The sequence below is a fragment of the Bidens hawaiensis genome, unplaced genomic scaffold (assembly GCF_021521415.1).
Source record: "Bidens hawaiensis isolate Kalapana, Puna unplaced genomic scaffold, B.hawaiensis_p1.1 tig00013805_1, whole genome shotgun sequence".
Classification (NCBI taxonomy): domain Eukaryota; kingdom Viridiplantae; phylum Streptophyta; class Magnoliopsida; order Asterales; family Asteraceae; genus Bidens; species Bidens hawaiensis.
This window is the reverse complement of record NW_027492179.1, coordinates 116329-137348: the sequence shown is the minus strand read 5'-3', so window position 1 is coordinate 137348 and position 21020 is coordinate 116329. Positions and strand designations below refer to the sequence as shown.

At 39.9% G+C, this 21020-nt stretch overlaps 1 protein-coding gene across 1 annotated transcript; it reads right to left on the bottom strand.

Moving 5' to 3' along the window:
* Nucleotides 1–9: 9 nt before the first annotated feature.
* Nucleotides 10–20462, bottom strand: LOC143544960 (homeobox protein knotted-1-like 6). The gene is made up of 5 exons (XM_077036928.1): nt 20079–20462; nt 19492–19614; nt 19033–19144; nt 1119–1333; nt 10–245 (listed from the first exon to the last, which is right to left on the bottom strand). Exons 1-5 carry the CDS (start codon nt 20433–20435, stop codon nt 81–83), a joined length of 972 nt encoding a protein of 323 aa, XP_076893043.1. The 5' UTR covers nt 20436–20462; the 3' UTR covers nt 10–80.
* Nucleotides 20463–21020: the final 558 nt, after the last annotated feature.

The window sequence follows — 21020 nt, the reverse complement described above, 5'->3', positions numbered from 1 at the left end:
AGTTGAGAATATACATATGCATACATGAATGCATGCAATGTATATGTATATGTATATATATGTATACATATATGTGTTGTTTAATCATCATAAATATACTGGTGAGGAACAGGAAGACCACCCATCATGGCTAACTGCATGCTTTCTGATGGTTTCCAGTGCCGCTTCCGTTGATTTATAAACCAGTTGTTGATTTGCTTTGGATCTAATCCAGTTATTTCCGCTAACGATATCTTATCACCTTCCTGCATATTCATTTATCGATTATTTCATCATAGATCATAGTCTATCTAATGCAATTAAGCTGGTTAGATTTAAGTAGAAGTCAATAGGACTGGAATTGGTAATTCTAGTCTCATCCCGATTGCAAAACAGTGATCCATACCATGCGAGTTATTACATGTCAGGTATATATATGCCCGTTAGTTTGTTAAAAGTTGGCCATTGGGGAATTCTATGTACGTACTTGTCTTTATGACTTGACAATTTGTAAGAACATAATTTTATTATCTAAGAAAACCAAAACAATAAAAATTAAAATTTAGCGAACTAGTGATTCCATTACCCAAAGACAAATAAAGTAGAAAAAAGTATATTTACATATAGGGTTCAGGTAAACGGAGATGTATGTTTCTAGTAATCAGGACATATATTACTTAATACCATACACTCCCATACCCGTGAATGTCAGGTTGGGGTTTGTTCCTAATTATCCCTATCATTTCAATTATTATAATCTAAGATGTGTCAGTATGAACATGCCTATTTTAGTTTGAGCTACTAATTAACTTTAGGTTTTGCTAATTTAGTGTATCTTAACTTCATAAGTATTGTTTAACAGGTAACTGCTAATTATTTAGTGGGATTATGGGAAAAAGCATCATTAATAAATAATAAAGATTTCACACTATAAAATAAAATTAGGGTAACAAATTAAGCTATAAAATTTATATAAAATATTTAATAAATGGTTATAAATTTTGCAAATTGCTCAAAGTTTCAGTCCATTCAATGTATTGAAATAGGAAGAATCTATTAGTGACAAATGTATATTGTCATGTAAGACCACATAGAGACGATGCGATAAATACAAGTAGAGAATGTATGTAAATACTTACAGTAGGATAAGGCCATTTATAATGTGAACTCCACCAATCAAGTAACGTTTGCCTTGCCTCCTTCGGGAGCTTTCCTTTCTTCTTCTTCTTAGTAAATTCGTTCTTTAGGGAACTTATACGACCTCCAAATTTACGCAACAACATATCCTTCAGTTCCTGGTTCATATCCGCCTCGCCTCTACTAACTTCTTCATCTGATGATATGCCACCTTCATCTGAAAAAAATGCCAATTTATTAGCAAATCAAAAATTAGTTCGATATTTTTAACAATACTGACAAATGAGTATTTCGACGAAACAGTCACAAATATATATTTATAAATCTATGCGACTCTGTGACTCATTTTCAGTCGCAAATGACCATTTACGACTAATTTTCGACACAAAATGATGGTCACAATAATCTGTTTTGTAATAGTATTGATAACACCCTAACGTACTATGTAACTTTTATTGTATATGCACTTCTATCTCACTCTCACATGCTAAAGCCATGTATCTTTGATCTAGACATTATACGTAAATAAACCGTTGTGAGTTAAAAAGAGGAGGTAAACGGTTGCATAATCATATGATGTATTACAGTGAAAAAAGTTGGTTACTTGTACGATTATGTAGTTACTTATTTAAAGTTGGTTATGTAACTTTGCATATATATGGTATGTTTGTACTCATATAAAATCTCAACAAAGATTTTTTGTTTCGGATATTTGCTAAAACTAAGAACCTAAATTGAAATGTTTTTAGGATTGTGGTGGTGAATATGGTGGGAAATTAAGACGATGATAATGTTTGTGTTGGGGTAAGGACAAGTCTTGGTTTGGTCGTTTCAGTGTCAGTATGTACGAAAGGCTAAAGTGATGGTGATAGATACATAGATACCCCACCAATATCAACAGATAAAAGTGTCAGTCACCACCAATATATAACATTCATGAACCCCTTTCTTTATTCTAACGTTGACACACGAACAACACTAATTTCACCTTTCTCCTAAAGTACAAACTATATAAACCCATCCATCACTTTCTACATGTTACTTTTGTACATATATTAAGAGTATCATAATCATAAAGTAACAACTCGTATTTTACTATTCAATTCCCTATGTACGTTGATTTGATGTATTTAGCGAGCACATGGGAAAACGAATGTACGATGGTATATGCTCATATACATGGAGCATTAAATGTGATGGTAATATGACATACATTTTAATAAGGCAACGAATGTTAGCATATAAGTTGATTTATTTGATAGAGTGATGTGATCGGAGGGAAGGGAAGTGCATTGAATTATGCCCGTAAAAGAGAGACTAGACCATTATCTTTTAACTTACCTTGATGATTAGCAATTAACTTCAAAAGCATTAACATGAGATATTCAAATAATTACTTTATACCTGAAAAACATATCACCTCGTTACAATAAAAATGTTATTTTGTGAGACAATGACACATCGTAAGATATAAAAGTGGTTATTCGCTAGTAGTGTAAGTGTTTCTTTAATTCTTTGTATTCATCTTGTTCCGAGATTTATGTCTAAAACTCGACAACGGCTTGTAATATTTTTCAAGCTTGATCTTGTTTCAGACCCATCTAGCTAGTTTATCATTTATTAGTATAACTACATTTTATATATATATATATATATAGATGTATGTATGTATATACATACACATACAATTTGAACTTCATATTATACATAGGAAACATACTATTTAGTTATTTTATTATAAATTTTTGTATAATAATACTTACTATGTAATTTTCTTTATATAAAAAAGTTATTATATTAATACAAATTAGACTCTTGAAATTAGTCAAACTCAATATATGAAACTTGGCTCGATTTCATCTACACCATTACTAAACATAAAAAGTGCATAAATTCAATATGTAGAGCTCCATAGTAAAGGAAAAATGTTTGGGAAATAACTTTTGTAAAACGCTCTTTACAAAAAAATAACACTAATTAAAACCTAGTATATATGTGAAGAGGTAGGTCCCAGCAGAGCCCAGTTGGACCCGCAAGACTCACCTTGAAGAGAGACGTCTGTGCAGAAACCAACTGGATCCGCAGGACCCACCATGCTCAGAGACGTGACTTCCTTACGCGCAGTACGCAAGCTGTTCCCGCAGGAAATGCCTCCCAATGGTGAAGTACTCTGCCTGTTCCCGCAGCTGCGGATACAAGCCATCAGGGAAGGCCACCCGCGCAGCAAGGCTACACGCACAAGGCACTTAGCTCTCAATAACTCAGCAGTCACCTGAGGGGATGAGCAAAGCCGGGAACAATCCCGCACAAAGGCGGGAGGGGGAATACTCCCGCCCAAATAAGCCAGTCCGTACGATACGGGAAGATCTTCTGTACTGTACCTTACGAGGTATGGGCAAAAGATCTGACCAAAGATACGACAGCTCATTGACAACAGTATGGCGAGCAGCATGCTCTTGTACTGTATGTCACTATTAGCCGCTGCCTACTCACCAACTCCTGTCATACCACGTGCATAGCCGGCAGTTGGTGGAAAAGGAATAGTACACAGCAGGCCTGGTCACTGTCAGCCGCTGCCTACCCACCAACTACCAGCATGGCACGTGCGTAGGCCACAGTTGGTAGAACAGGAATACTATTCAGCCAGCAATACCTTCTTGGAAACCTAGCTTCGGCTATAAATACACCAAATGGTATGATCATCTTATCATCATCATATACTATCTCGTATTACATATTATACCTGATATCTGCTCTAGCAATCTCTTAATATACATTTATATTCAAGAGCAATCTAGTCTGATTCTCACGCCGGAGGGTGGTCACAAGGAGGAACCCCCCCTTCTCAGTGACGAGCTCACGGTCTGTTTGCAGGTTATCAGAAGAACCATATTTGCCGGGTCTAACCCCTCGTGGGAAAATCTATTTAACCCCCAGGTTATCCGTAATCTGCCCGGGGTCCGGTTAGTGTTTCTTCATTGGCGCCATCCGTGCATAAAAGCTAGAACTTCATTTCTTTTCAGTTTTTTCAAACTTCTGGAAAGATGGTTAAAGAAACTCCGGTAACCACAACCCCATCTACTGGGAGGAATACCGGCGACTACACAGTTTTTACGAACACTACCCCGGTTACCCAAGCCGGGGCAAGTGCAGTAAATTTTACGAACACTACCCCAGTTACCCAAGCTGGGGCAAGTGCAGTAAACAACCATCCCCTGGGATTCAATAATACCCAGGCGGAAAGACAACAGACGAGACTCCCCCGCCAAACACTTGAACAAGTTAAAGCGTGGGCGGAGGCACGTCAGAAGGAATTCCAAGCTGAGTTGGACGAACGCTTGCGTTCCGTCCAACAGGCTGACAAATTCGGAGAGTACTGGGACAATGATTCGGAGGAATCCAATACTGACGCAAACCCTCGTCATAGGGCGAAAGGGAAGCGTAAGGAAACGGACTCCCAACCGAGAAGGCGTTTTGGAGAAACCTTCAAACCAAAAAACGCAGGTGGAAACCCACGTGACTTCTCCAAAACATTTACACCAGCTGCTGCAAAGGCGGGAACGTCCAAATTTGCAAGGGACATTGCGGAAGCAATCGTCCCGAAAAGTGCCAAACAGATGTCCAACATCGGCACTTACGATGGTATATCTGATCCAGACGATCATTTGAACAGGTTCATAGCGGGGGCAACCGTCAGTAGTTGGACGGAACCTACGTGGTGTTACATGTTCCAAATGACGCTTGTTGGGGCAGCTAGAGTGTGGTTCGATCGTCTACCGGCCCACCACATCTACGATTGGGAAGACTTCCAGCAGAAGTTTAGCCAACACTTCAGCCAACAAAGAAAGTATACCGAGGAGCAATGGACAATCCTCAAGTGCATTCGAGAAAAAGATGAATCTTTGCCAGACTTCATCACTCGCTTCAACTCAAAGAAGCTAAGTCTGGGTAATATCAGCGAAGATCTTGTTCGCGCTGCCTTTATCCAGGGCGCGAACGACCCAGAGCTCATCCGCACCTTAACGGGTAAAGATGGCATGCCATCCACATGGGATGCCATCATGACAGCAGCAAAACGCTTTGCTGAAACGGAGAAGCAACTGGGTAGAGATCTCCCCCAGAGCACAAACCTCTACACCCAGAAAACAAGGGAAAACAACGTCCTTACCGCCCGACTAAACAAAAAGCGGAAGCTAGGCATTTGGCAGTCAAGGGTAAACTTTGACACCTCATCCGGCTTGCAACATCGGTTAGGCGGAAGGGATAACGTACAGTCAAACCAGAACTCCAGATGGACGCCACTCACCAAAAGCGTCACCGAGATATTCGCCACTGGGGAGCTCCCATGGCCAAAGCCTCCAATAATCCGACATCATCACAATGCTGATCGGAGCAAATATTGTGACTTTCACAGGACAAAAGGCCACAACACTGAAGAATGCATAGACGTAAAGGACATGGTCGAAGCATTTGTCAGAGATGGGACGCTCGCGCACCTCGTGGCGCAATGAACGCTGAGCAGGCTGATGCGTGTAGAACCCCAGCTGGGGAAAACACGAATAAAATTGCAGCTTCAATGTGGAGACTACATGCTGCGTAAAGAACGAGATCCCGAACCAGGTGCATATCGGCTCGATGGCACTCCCATCCCAACAACATGGAAGGGAGCTCAATTACACAGTTTGCATGTAGATCAATTCCAAATTTGTAAAGAAAAGGCCCAGAGCCACTTCTAATGGAAATGATTCTCCTTAGAACATCGACGCTGATGATTTTACATCTATACTTTATGAACTTTCAACACTGATATGCCGGTTTTCACCGCATACATAAGTGTGAAAGTCGTTGCGTGGGGAAGGCGGCAAAACCCGCATAAACCCAAAAAACGGCAAACCTTCACGCAGGTCAGTTAAGGGTAAAGTTCAGTCATCCCACTAAATGAAAGTGCCGGTCTATCCGCATGAATCATGATAGAGGAAACTGAACACTAACCTATTAACAACCGCGCGTCGAACGGTTAATTTATTCAACACTGATATGCCGGTTTTCACCGCATACATAAGTGTGAAAGTCGTTGCGTGGGGAAGGCGGCAAAACCCGCATAAACCCAAAAAACGGCAAACCTTCACGCAGGTCAGTTAAGGGTAAAGTTCAGTCATCCCACTAAATGAAAGTGCCGGTCTATCCGCATGAATCATGATAGAGGAAACTGAACACTAACCTATTAACAACCGCGCGTCGAACGGTTAATTTATTCAACACTGATATGCCGGTTTTCACCGCATACATAAGTGTGAAAGTCGTTGCGTGGGGAAAGCGGCAAAACCCGCATAAACCCAAAAAACGGCAAACCTTCACGCAGGTCAGTCACAGGTAAACTTTGGTCATCCAACTAAATGAAAGTGCCGGTCCTAACCGCACAAATCATGAGACGAAACCGAACCTATTGACAACCGCGCGTCGAACGGTTAACTTATTCAAAATACTTTAGAAAATTTCTAAAAAAGATGAGGAAAACCTCCACGCAGGTCAGATGTAGGTAAAGTTTAGCCATCCTACTAAGTGCAAGTGACGGTCCTACCCGCACAATCACGAAAGAGGAAGCAAAACTTCAACCTATTATCTACCACGTTCAAAGGTTAACTTATCCTAAACACTTAGAAATTTCTAAAAAGATGAGGAAAACCTCCACGCAGGTCAGATATAGGTAAAGTTTAGCCATCCTACTAAGTGCAAGTGACGGTCCTACCCGCACAATCACGAAAGAGGAAGCAAAACTTCAACCTATTATCTACCACGTTCAAAGGTTAACTTATTCTAAACACTTGGAAAATTACTAATTTAAACTAAAGTATGCAAGTCATATAATGTTTATAAAGCAAGTAATCCAGTGAAAATAGCGGTCTTACCCGCACAAAGATTTATATTTCATAATATTCATTACAAGAATGGCCGGGTAACTACCCGCCTACAAGAATATAAATCTATACAAGCTAAACCTATCCTAGCAGTGGGAAGGGATCTTCAGGATCAAGCTTCAGGGCCACTTCCACTTGGACCAGCACCATCAGTAGAGCGTGGCGGTTCAAGGAAAGCTTTAAGGATAGCTAGCCCATCATCAGCAGCAGCAACTTCGTTCACCTTCTCCACCACCGGATGCGGGAAGGCGGCATACTGATTCACTGCTTGGTCGTATACAGCTTCAGTATCCACATCAAATAAAGGGAAGTTGGAAGGCGGGATGCCTTTCTCAACGAACCCTAGACCAAGCAGGAAGCCGGCCTTTTCCCCATCCTCATGAGAAGCGTTGAGGGCTGCGCTCATAGCATCGTCATAAGACGTATCCGCGAAGTCCCGATGCACAACCTACAAAAGAAAAAAAATACAAGTATCAAAACCTTTTCTATTTACAAAGAAAAGCGTAAAGACATGAAAAGCAAACCTGAGACAACGCTTCTCGAAGAAGCCATTCCTTGGCAACCAGAGCCTCCTGGAGGACAGCTTGAGCTTCGTTACGGGCGCGTTCGGCTTCACTTTTGTTGAGGTTGGCAAGCAACACTTCTTTAGCCACAGCCTCTTCGACGCCCTTTAGCTTCCGCTCAGTGTGGTCAAACACCCCCCTCTGGTCCAAGATCTCTTGGAGCTTTTTGGCGTCTTCTATCGCCAAGGCATCATGAGCCTGCTGGAGAGCCTCTAATTTGGCTTTAAGCTCCTCATTCTCCACGCGTAGAGGCTCAGCAACAGCTTCAGCCTTGGTGGCCCTTTCAGTTGCGTTCCGAGCAGTTTCCTTAGCCAGCCGAAGCTGTTCGTTAACAGCTTGGGCAGCCTTGGAACGGGCCTCGAGACGGGCCTGAACTTCAACTTCAAGGGCCTTGAACGCCTTCTCCTTCTCCGCAGCAGGGGCGGAGAGCCTCCTATTCTCCTCCCGGACAGCCCGCGCCTGAGCTACTTCTTGAATGCGAGCTGCTTTTAACTTGTCGTTTTCACGACAAAGCAGCTCGACGCGCGGCTGCATCCGGGCCAGGAGAACCCGAAGCTCATTGGTTAGCCTACCCTCCTGGTAGCTAGCCATGGCTTCCCCCAACGCACCACTGGGAGCTGCGTGACGAGCCCACTCCAAGCACTCCACAGGTGTGCGAAGGGTTGTTCCTCGGCGGATGTTCCATCGTGGAACATACACTTCATTGGAATCCGACACTGCAAGAAACAAAAAGCAGTTAGGAAAAGATGATATAAAAAAAAAAAAAAAAAAAAAAAAAGAGGCCAAAAGAACCCTACGCACCTGTAGGGTCAACAACAGGCCGATAGCCGCCAAACCCATCACCTGAACCCAAGGGAAATCCATCCAACAGGTCAGGCAGATGGGAAGGAGGCAGAGGTTGGCGATAAGCCCCAAGCATACCTGAAGTATCGGCTGTAGCTGCCGACGTCGGAGGCATGGAGGCCGCCGCGGTAGAAACCAACGGAGGTGAACTCACCAGAGGTGAACTCACAACCGTGGTCGCCGCTGCGGAATGCGCAGAAAAAGTAACCGCCGGCTCAGTGAAAGATGCGGTAAATATGGCACTGACAGCCGGCGGTGATGTCATCACAGCTGGAACAGTTGGCTCAACGGAGTGAGCAACTGAACCAGCGGAAGCAGGCGTAGCCGCCTAGGTCGTCGCCTCAGGTAGGCTGACCAAGCCTACCGTCATGGGCGGAGAGGTACTCATCCCCGCTCCACCCTGGAATGCGTCAACATCCACGCCTGCACAAGGAAGATAAGTATTAATGATGGAAAGCTATGAAGTTAAAAATAAGGGAAGTTTGTACTTACGGGTTTTCTTGAGCCTAATGGTACGGAGAGGCGGGGACGAACCCGATGGAGCCGGCCTCTTTACGCCGCTCACCGTCGTCTTCCTGGGCTCTCCGGAGGTGACAGTCGCAGCCTCCGGAGCAGTGGTCCTATCACCACCCGGGTTCCCCGCCACCTCCTCGCTCTCGGTCTCTGAATCAGACCGAGGCACCGGATCGGCAGTGGAGGCCTTCGCCTTTCCCTTCCCGCCGGCAGCCTTCTTCTTCCGCACCAACGGAGGACCATCTGCGGATTCCTCATCAGAACACAAGATTAGAGGAATTCCAGCAGAGGTTTCAGTATTAAGGGGTCGAGGGTTGAATAACGCCTTACCTGGCCGCCTGGCGCTCAGGATCTCGTGGCCTGGCGGGTAGATCTCCACGAACCGATCCGCCGTCTGTTCAAGGATGGGCAACTCGTTCTCATCTAGAGCACGAGTACCCATCCGAGCGGGACTGTCAGCCTCCCGCGGATACAAGAGCGACTGCAAGTCGTTCCCCTCTGAAATAAACAGGAAAGAAGTTAGAAGAGATTCTAAATCAACAAAAAGAAACAGAGCATACCGTAAGGAACAGAGTTCAAACCGTATTCGAGGACGATCGGGATCTTTCGCGAATCCGCATCCTTCCACACCCGGCTCATCCCGAGCATCACCATCCCGGACTCCGCAAAGCGGTAAACCGGAGATTGGACTCGGGATATCTTCGAGAACCATTCCGCCTCCTGGTAATTGGAGGCGTGAAGGCTGGGAAGTGCTTGCCCATTCTTGAACTTCATGGCAAGGGGGATGGCGCGAGTGGAGATAAAAAAGAACTCCCGCTTCCACGAACGAAGACTGCGCTCGGTTGCGCAATTCTTCAAACCCTTGATCCGGGTTATCAGAGTATACCACCCCTGGATGCACCTCCAAGAGTAGAAGGTCATCAGGCAGTCGACGAAGGGCTCAACGCCCAGAATCCGGCACACCCACTCGAAGTGGCGAATCTTCGCGATTGCCATCGGGTGTACCTCGGTTAGGTGTAGTGCCTCTCCAGGACACGGTACACAAACTTTGTCAACGGGAACCTAAGATTCCCATAGACAAAGAATGCAGCATATACCCCGATCTTGCCTCTGGGGGCATCATACACCGTCTGATGGGGTTCAGGAAACTCAGGCTCGAGAGACTCGAGCATGAACTTCCTGACGATGTACTGATATAGATCGACAGGCAGAGCACACTGGCACTCGCCAGCAGTACTCTTGTCATCGGCGTACACCCCAGCCTCCTGGGCTGTAGCCTCAAGATCATGAGAAGACATCTTGCAGATGAAAGAAGAAAACGATTTCAAGAGAATGCTCGACTGAAAAGATGAGTATTCGGCGGAAATCGTCTTGAAGATGAAGAGAAAAGCGAAAGTGTGGATTACAAAGGACCCTCTCCCCCTTTATATACTAATCGCAATTAATGCGATGAATTTAATAAGGAAGAGAGAGAAATCGAAGGTGCAATGAAACTATGACACGTGGCAAAAAGCAAGCTGGCAACAGCTGTTGAAAGGACGCGTGCCATTAATTTCGCGGCCACGCGCCCGAAAAATCGCGCCCACGCGCCTGAAAAAGCGTCTGGAATGACCATGTACTGTCACGTCACCATAACTTCCTGCACGTCCTGACACAGTCAGAAGAAACCGTCGCACGACGTTTCAGAGGTTTGGACTGTTCTTATCCTTTCACCAACTCTTCGAATTTCAAAAAATTCAAAAAGATTCAAAAGTAAGCGGGAAAATACCCCTTACCTTGGCAACCAAGTAACTGTAAGACAGGTGCGGGTACAGTGTTAAGGCAAAACCCTTCACATACTTAGCACCTGCAGGGAATTGAAGCCAAGAATACCTCGGCAACCAAGTAACTGTAAGACAGGTGCGGGTACTGTGTTAAGGCAAAACCCTTCACATACTTAGCACCCGCAGGGAATTGACGCCAGGAATACCTTGGCAACCAAGTAACTATAAGACGGGTGCGGGTACAGTGTCAAGGCAAAACCCTTCACATACTTAGCACCCGCAGGGAATGGACGCCAGGAATACCTTGGAAGTAAAGTAACCGTAAGACGAGTGCGGGTACAGTGTCAAGGCAAAACCCTTCACATACCTAGCGCTCCGCAGGGAATTGAAACCAAGAAGGATCTTCTGGGCAATGCTTGCGGAAACGGAAATAACATCCCCGCATAGCGGGAACGTCGAGAACTACATTGTTTGAAGCTCCAGGATGGAATTGGTGGTTTTAACATAATTGATCACTATGTTCAAAACTACCAAAACCTCATGGAGAATCCACACATGTGGGACTCAACGTTCCTGACTTGTGAGGAGGTTACAGACCTACCCGCATCATACCCAAAGATCAAGCAGGAAAGTCGGGAATTTCTGCAAGTGACAAGGACTTCCGCGGGAAGAATCCCCATGGAAAACCTTAAAACTAAACCCCTTTTCAAAACCCTTTGCTTAAGTCCAAAAGTTCACCTCACTTTATTAAACATTCATGAGAAGAACATTGGACTGGGGGGACTTGAAGAGGTAGGTCCCAGCAGAGCCTAGTTGGACCCGCAAGACTCACCTTGAAGAGAGACGTCTGCGCAGAAACCAACTGGATCCGCATGACCCACCATGCTCAGAGACGTGACGTCCTTACGCGCAGTACGCAAGCTGTTCCCGCAGGAAATGCCTCCCAATGGTGAAGTACTCTGCCTGTCCCCGCAGCTGCGGATACAAGCCATCAGGGAAGGCCACCCGCGCAGCAAGGCTACACGCACAAGGCACTTAGCTCTCAATAACTCAGCAGTCACCTGACGAGATGAGCAAAGCCGGGAACAATCCCGCACAAAGGCGGGAGGGGGAATACTCCCGCCCAAATAAGCCAGTCCGTACGATACGGGAAGATCTTCTGTACTGTACCTGACGAGGTATGGGCAAAAGATCTGACCAAAGATACGACAGCTCATTGACAACAGTATGGCGAGCAGCATGCTCTTGTACTGTATGTCACTATTAGCCGCTGCCTACTCACCAACTCCTGTCATACCACGTGCATAGCCGGCAGTTGGTGGAAAAGGAATAGTACACAGCAGGCCTGGTTACTGTCAGCCGCTACCTACCCACCAACTACCAGCATGGCACGTGCGTAGGCCACAGTTGGTAGAACAGGAATACTATTCAGCCGGCAATACCTTCTTGGAAACCTACCTTCGGCTATAAATACACCAAATGGTATGATCATCTTATCATCATCATATACTATCTCGTATTACATATTATACCTGATATCTGCTCTAGCAATCTCTTAATATACATTTATATTCAAGAGCAATCTAGTCTGATTCTCACGCCGGAGGGTGGTCACAAGGAGGAACCCCCCATTCTCAGTGACGAGCTCACGGTCTGTTTTGCAGGTTATCAGAAGAACAATATTTGCCGGGTCTAACCCCTCGTGGGAAACATCTATTTAACCCCCAGGTTATCCGTAATCTGCCCGGGGTCCGATTAGTGTTTCTTCAATATGTATAAATAAAATTTCATACTGGTTACTATAGTATCCTCTTATATGATCACTAAAAACCCTGTGTCACATTACAACTCTCACTCTTGTAGTGCATTTTGCAAAAGCTTAATAGAAGTGGAAAAGGAAAAGTTGAATGCAATGCCAACCGTTTGTCCTAACATTAAATTTTGCATGTTCTATGTTAAGTAAACGTAAAGTGTCGTAGTCTCATGTATGTTCTAGTAAGCTAATTAAACCAGTAGAATAACATCAAAACAGTGCACCTGACCAGACCTGTCCTATTCACATGTCCTATTCAATTCCAACACACTCTCAGTCTCCCACCACAACTATAAAATCCAAAATACTGAACAATGAAACGTGTAGCCCACAAGAGCACACGGCAATTTTTGATATGTGGCTCGGAAAAATGATAACACAATGGTTGTGGTGTCGTAAACATGTAGATGTGAGACCAAACTTAGAAGGTTTTGCTGCTAGAAAACGTCGCTAGAGATGCGTATATATAAAAAAAATTAAGAAAGGAAAAAGAGATATCAAGTTTTTTTTTTCTCTCTTATATCTTTGATTTACATCAGTACAAATAAAAATAAGGACAAAACCCTAATACAAATTAACACTAGTGGGACTAAACCCTAAGACCACCTACATCGCAGCCATCCTTACACCATCCGTCGAGAGGTGGTATGCACATATGGGACATGCTGCGTTGACTGTTGAGGCATCAACAATTTGTGTGTGCCGCCCTTGGCTAGGTGCATGCTAAGTGCGGCTCAAACTATTTTATTTCCTTTTACACAAATATTGAGAAAGATGCGTATGGTAGTGTTTGGGGTAAAAATGTGTTTAAGTGAAAAGATGATAGGCATGTTGATTGATAAGTCAGCATCTTAGAAGATTGGGTCAGTCTGGCTTAACTTGAATTAATGCTAGTAATGAGACCACTGCCATACCAAAATATAACAAAACCGAAGATTATGTCGATTTGGTACCCATCGATACCAAAATAAGTGAAAATATCGAAACTAAAAGGTATTTAAACTAAACATGAAAAACGAATATAGATACCATGGGTGTTCGGTTGATATAAGTTTGATACGGTACCTATACTCGACAAAAAGTGCACACCCTAATGTGTAGTATATGGGGTGTTCACAGTTCGGGTAGGTTTTATACGATTAATTTGAAAACTTTATTTTTAAAACCAACTAATTGACCAAAAGTTAGTAAAAAACCGACTATAAAACCAAACCGAATACCAGTTTTACGGTTTTAAACCAAACTATGAGCGTGCGAGTGGGTGGGGGGGGGGGGGTACGTGTGACAGGAGGGGGTGGTGGTTGGGGTGCATTGATTGATTGCTCAACACACAAAAAGCAAACAAAAGAAAAAATAACATGCAGCGGAAAACACGGAAGACCATGTGAGAAAGTTGTTTTAGACCACCCGTTGTATCCAGGGACTGCTTTGCCCATATATTATCTTCTAGAACTATGTTAGTCAAGATTCACTCCAACTAAATTATTATGACGTGACCACCAAACACTGTATATAAAAAAGTTTATACATATTATGCTACCATAATATAAGCTATAATAAAATTGTGGGAGAGTATAAGAAAGATTTGCATTTTAATGGTTGTAAGTAAATTGATCTAGGGATGAAATAGGTAACGTTAAAAACTAATCTGGATAAGGCTATATATGTAATGGATAGACGTCCGCCGTCGCCTCACACCACCATGAATATGATGGGGCGTTTTTGGCGCATGGGTGGGGCGAACGAGTATGAGCGGTTGGTGATGGTGTTTGCGTACGTTTAGTTAATTTCAATGACCAATCATAATAATACTTTACTGAATATGGCTAGTAGAATAAATTTTGCCTACATGGCAACAACGTGACACTACTTTTGACGTTTCTAATAAAACCATATATGTATAATGTAAAAGAAGTCGGTAAAAGACGGAGACGTACCAAATACACCACACGCATAGTTTGAATATTAATAATAATTTATCCTTAAGAACAAGAGTTCTAATACACGTAAATGATAGATAAATCACTAATTAAGTAGACGTGAGCCAATTTGCAAACGTTAAATATGGTTTAGACTAGTTTATATCGCCCACAAGTAAACAGGCTAGCTAGCTAGTGATTTATACTTTCATAGGTTTTGTAGGTGAGTCCTACATCATAAATAATTGAGAATCCAGTCGTATCTTATTATCTCATATTATCTCAGACCAGTCCACTTGCCACCCTCTCTTCCCAATCCCTATCCATACATTCTCTTTCCAGTTTACCAGACCACCCCATACTTCAATTATTATTCATCTCATTTATTTTTCTAAATACTTGGTCAAACAGTCAAAGCTTGTTTTTTTCCACCAAAAATCGGATATCATAAATACAGCTATAAACCCTGATAGAATCTCATCTCTAACAAAGCTATTCGCAGGGTATAGAAAAATATGATATAGGCAAACCATACATTTATATTAGAGAATTGAGAGAGACTGCTTCCGAATGACTCTCACAAATATATCAAGTAAAATAAGTTCAAGAAAATTAGGCTACAACAAAACTAAAAGTTGGCAAAACTGGATAACGGCAACCTCGAAGCCACGGAAGGGATGATAGATGTGGAAAAGAGAGGAGATGTTGCGAAAGTGACGAGGTGAGAGAGAGGGTCTATAAGAGATATACTTACGACGAGTGACAACACATTCAATGGCTATCTACATGACTACTATCATTACTCTTGACTTATTGAAAACCAGAATTCAAGTGTTTCCTATTGTAGCATATGAAACGAAGAACATGTTTGATAAACTTAGTTGTGAAATACCTTTAATGGTTATCGGTCACATCATATTATTTGAAAACTGTGTAACATTAGGCTATTTGATGTGAACGTCGTTAAAGGGCGGGCTACAACAATTGCGCCGCGGGTGGGCATTAGGGGGTCGATGTGAAAGGGTTCGTGGGAGTGAGGATGGCGATGATTTATCTTTTTATTTTTTTACGATTAAATAATATGAAACTCAATAATTTGCCTTCACTTTAACCCAATATCATGTTTCACATAGGGCGTAAAAAAGAATTTATTACTTAAAAGTTCATCTTGTTTTCAAACTTATTCAATATTGTATATATACACACCCAACTATTTATTAAATTTTATGGTTTGGAACAACGTAGATAATTTTTCTTGAATCTTCTCTCATATTAAGTTATTTTTATTTGTCTTAGAAAACATGCCATAATAAACTAAAGTTTGACATTTTATAGTTGGAGAACTATCACAACGTGTAATAAATGTAATAAAAAAGACAACTCTTCATTAAAAGATTGTTTTAGCGTTTAAAATGGTATCCAGTTTTGTGTTGCCATGAACAGTAACTGTAACAATAGATCACAATTACTAGTTGTTCATAATAGGATCACAATTACCGCTTATCTATAGTAAAATCAGAACACGAGTTACTGCTAATAATAGTTGTTGTATGAACCAAGCGACCCGTTAGACAAAAAATGGTTTCCAAAAGGTGTATGCATGGCAAGCAAATACACTGAACCAATAACCATAAAATGTATTTTGCAGCTCCTTGAGCGAGTATGCATTGCACACCTTTTAACTTCTATCAATATTCATTCATATGTCCCTTTGAATATACTAGGTAATTTGAGTTTACCTAAATGACTTTTAATGACAATAAATTACAAACAAATTTTCTAAAGTTTAAAGCTTTATTTTCAAGGATTTTATTAGAAAAAAAATAATAAAACTCTCAAAAAAATACTAGAAATGTATAACAACCTAAATATAGTGTTATGTCTAATTAGAACGTTTAAAAATCAACTTAATAAGAAGATTCAAACACATAAAAAAAATAAAATATCTTACTCATGAGTCATGTGTCAAACGTCACACATATATTAGACATATGAAATATGAATAAACATATATACCATTACTTTTTTAACAACATGGCTACATGACCAAAAACAATCTACGCATATGATTATATTCCTTAACTGCACAAAATAAATGAAATAAAAGAATCTTAAAAAGTGAACGAATATTTAGCTTCTACAAAATTGTAAAGCACAAGTTAGCATGTACTTGCAAACATATATATAATTATAGTTGCCAAGCAACCATCAAAAATCTTTCATTTATGACCTACTAATAAAGTATTTTTGAACATAAATCCGAAATATATTTTCAAAATAGAGATGTTATACTCTCAAAAGAGAGATGTTATATTCGGACACCAACCTGCCAGGGCCTATACGAGGCGTATAGATACAAAGATGTCATACCTACTCTAATACCTAATGCTTATATGAAGCGTATAGGCCTATATGAATTGTATAGACGAGTATAGATACAAAGGTGTCATGCCTACTCTATGTGTGTTGTATGAGATTCTTGCGTCATTATACTCTGGAGGACGTAACCTGCTTATCGTATAAAAAATACAAAAATTATAGGCTATGCTTTTTTAGAATTTATGGTGAAATCATACTAGTAGTTAATTATACACTTTTCAGTTATAAGACATATAAAGAATAAATATACAACATGTATAGAGTTATATGACTCGTATATGTGTTACATGACATGTATAACTCTATACAAGTCATATAATTTACTGGTCGACGTATCATAACACACTTTGTCATCTATACGACCTGTATTGGTCTATACAAATCATATGAATTAACACATGTCTTGTTATAAAAGTCTGGTGTCTTTAACAACGCATGCACTAAAATATTTTGTGAGAGCATCAAAAGCTGCCAAATTAGCTTGTTGACAAACACCAGAATTCTTTCTGACCAAGATGCTTACTAAATCAGTTTTTATTATTAAATTTTGGTATAGTAATTAAAAAAAGTATTAAAGTTGTCTACTATGAACAACTAATGAATAGTTAAATAATTAATAACCAATCGAGAAGTTTAAAAAACAAACTGAAAGCTGATAGAACTCAAAGCAAATTGTACTTTGTTCAATTAAGTAATAGTATACGGATCAGATCAACTGAGAAAAAGAATAGAGGCCAAAAACCTGAAACAACAAGTACAGCATATTAAACCTTAAAGTAAGCTTCTTTAGGAAAGTTGATTCCTGTACTTCTCGGATTTGGTTAAGATAAATGAACTTCAATTAAATAAGAATTTTTTTACCACAGCTTTCCATTTTTTCATTTTACCCTTTCATGTAAATTTTCCGTTAACAAGTTTTCATGGTTATAAGAAATAACACATGTAAAACTTAAAAAATATATTACTCATTCATTCAAAAAATTAAACAACATCTAGTATAACAATTTCTAACCTCCTCCTGTAAAGCCTGACCACCTTGTGAGTTATGAGACCCTCTACATAAATATTACTACACATGTTCTAATAGAGATCCAATAAAAGATCGACAAACCAGCTAAGTCATTAAAATTACTTGTTAATTATAGGCAAAATATAGACAGTAGAATCAAGAATACTTTGTTACTGTTAACTACTAAATGTTTGTACTTAAAAGACACAAACCACCCAAATACGACTTAACACGACCTAAAATGATAATAATGAAAATGTTTCACTACTGTTCATTGGTCCGTAATTCCAACCTAATGTGCTATATTTCTTGTAGTGATGTGATGTAAAAGGCAGATAATAATAACCTACCAAACACAAACAATTATATAACACTTGTTCAACACACTGCTAAGTTTTAACATTATTTATAATCACAAAGTTAGGCAGAAACATGGGTGAAAATTTGTCGAGATGCAATTGAGCAACATGTGATCGGCTCGTGAAAAGATTGAATCCAGCTAAATCCAAACGGAGATGCTATTTAAAAAACAAACCCGAGCCCAACTTCATACACCGACTTTGATTAGGCTCACAAACGTACTACTTATACAATACTAATAATAAAATAATAATAATAATAATAATAATAATAAATAATAATAAAATTACATAGTAAATATTACTAAATAAATAACAATATTATCTATCTATATATATATATATATATATATAACTGTAAATATGTATAACCATACAAAGCTTTTAAACAATAAGTAGAATGCACATGAGTTCGAGTTTATAAATTTGTTACAAACTGCAGCTTTAGATACATAATCCAAATTTAATTAAGCACAAAACACACTTTCAAGTTAAACCCTAATTAGCATATATCTTATGATCATACTTGTATTTGTTATGTACAAATTTAAAATAAATATGTTTCCTATATTAGTTATAGGATCGATATGACCATCTTGAATAAACACAGCAACATATCTAAGAAATAACATATATATTATTAAACTGCTAAAAACTAGCCTTTAATTTTCATGTGATATTATTATCTACTGTTCTAGATAACACTATATATACCTAGTCACATAAAGTTATCTGGCTTCTGCGTACGAGTCAAACTCATGAGCAAAAAGTGTAGGTGCTTATGCTATCGTGCGCTAAACTAACAAATGCAGTAAAAAGAGATGTTATCATACGCACCTATGCTGAGATTACGGAGTTGTGATTCGATGTTGCCTAGGAACGTTGCAGCTTCATCAAAAGGCTTTGAGAGTTCAGATGTGTACTTGGATAATAATAAGCAAAAGGTTTCCTACATGAAAATCAATCAAATATTAAAGCAACTAGTTCAAATAATTTATTTCATGTAACAACTTCATCTATTGTTGAAGAAACAACAAGATCTTTCTTTTCTCAGGCAATCGGAAAATAAAAAAAATGGTTAATCTATTCAAAAATAAATACGTATTTACAAAATACCGTCTCAGTTCATCCTATTTCATTAGATTCGGGATGTGATATGATTCCAAAGGATGAACCGGATATGGACAGTTCCAACAATATTTCATTCTTAAGTGCTAAATACAAATTCAAATAATTTATCATATGTTGTTAACTAATAACACTTTTTTTGGTAAAGAAATCAATATCGAAACGAACCGTGAACTCGTCGAGCTCAGGATCCAGCCCTAAGCAAGTAGAGGTGGTTGCGTTTCGTCTACGAATGTCGTTTTCCTGACGGATATCGTCTAGCAAACACGCGATCTCTGGTGGAGCACCTACCTGTATAAATGTTATTCACTTATTCATCAAGACAACAAATTATGATAGTATTATACTAGTAGCTAGTCTGTCACAAAAAGCAGCGGAAATTTGATTAAAACTTATAAAACATTAAACTCTATTACAATTACTAAACTGAAATATATATACTTAGAAGTATAATTATATTTAGTATAATATTGATCTAAAACCATCTAGGTCAAATTCGACTTTAGACTAGTCGAAAACTAAGGAAAATTAACTGATTTGAGTGCGTTCGTTGATCGTCACACAGTAAACGTTTTTAACAAAATCAACTTGGAAATAACTAGTTTGTAAAACATACCGTTGGAAATTTTGGACAATAAATAATATTTATTAGTATCTGTTACTAATAAATAAATTATTAACGTGTCCAAAGAGTAACAGTGACGAAGAAAAAGCTAGCGTTAGAGAAAACGATCGAAATAGTTTATGTAGAAAACCTTTTGGCAATCGATGTAAGCGTCGATCAGCTTCGAGAACGAAGGATGAGACGCGATCTTCTCCTTGATCGTGTCATCATCATCATTAGCTTTATCATCATCACGTTGTCGATTGAACCGGGTTTTAGGAAGAATATAATTAATTATCTGTTTATGAGCTGGTTCAGTCGTAACTGAATCAGTTACAACTGACGCAGCTACCGATAACAAATCATCTGATCCGCATAACGGCCAGTAGTGATCAACAGACGATTGGAAACCGAGATTATTATTATTCTCCGGAATCAGGTTGTAGTTTTCTTCTGGTGGAATATTTGTGTAACTGGATGTCGAATGGAAGCCGTACATTTCTTCCATAACAACTGAACCGATCGATGTCACGCAACGATCGATTGAGTTTGAAAGAAGGGGTGGCAGGTTAGTGAGGGTGTGTATTTATGTGTATGTATGTGAGTGGAGATGATGATTTTAGGTTTTTTTTTTTCTTTTTTGCTTTAGCTTACTTTAGTTAATGAATGTTACGTGATGATTAATTATTGGAGGATGCTTTTGGATTGGGTAGGGATTCAGGTTTTAAGAGAGAGAGAGGGAGGGAGAAACAGTTTCCATAAAATTTAAAGACCGGTGATGGAATGAAATAAATATTGTCTATTAATAAAGCCTGGCTACATATATTTTAATATGACTCGTACGTCTTTGATCGCAGACAATACTGATTAATCTAAACTTATCATCTCTTGTTTCTAGAAATTCGGTTGGAATTGGATTCGAATTTGAAACCATGCAGCTTCCGATTCAAATCTTTACTTCTCCTTCAATAACAGTTGAACTAAAGCAAATTGCGAGTACTAGAATACTAGACGGTTCTTTTGAGCTTGAGAATAAAATTTTACTAAATAGACATGGTTGTGATTGAAATTCATATTGATTTCACTTTCAACA

Excerpts from the sequence above, each read along its gene's own strand:
- LOC143544960 (XM_077036928.1), bottom strand. The coding sequence starts at position 20,435 with ATGGAAGAAATGTACGGCTTCCATTCGACATCCAGTTACACAAATATT. Across the intron at positions 19,615-20,078 it reads CTTACATCGATTGCCAAAAG|GTAGGTGCTCCACCAGAGAT; the intron begins GTTTTCTACATA and ends ACATTTATACAG. Across the intron at positions 19,145-19,491 it reads CTGAGCTCGACGAGTTCACG|GAAACCTTTTGCTTATTATT; the intron begins GTTCGTTTCGAT and ends ATTTTCATGTAG.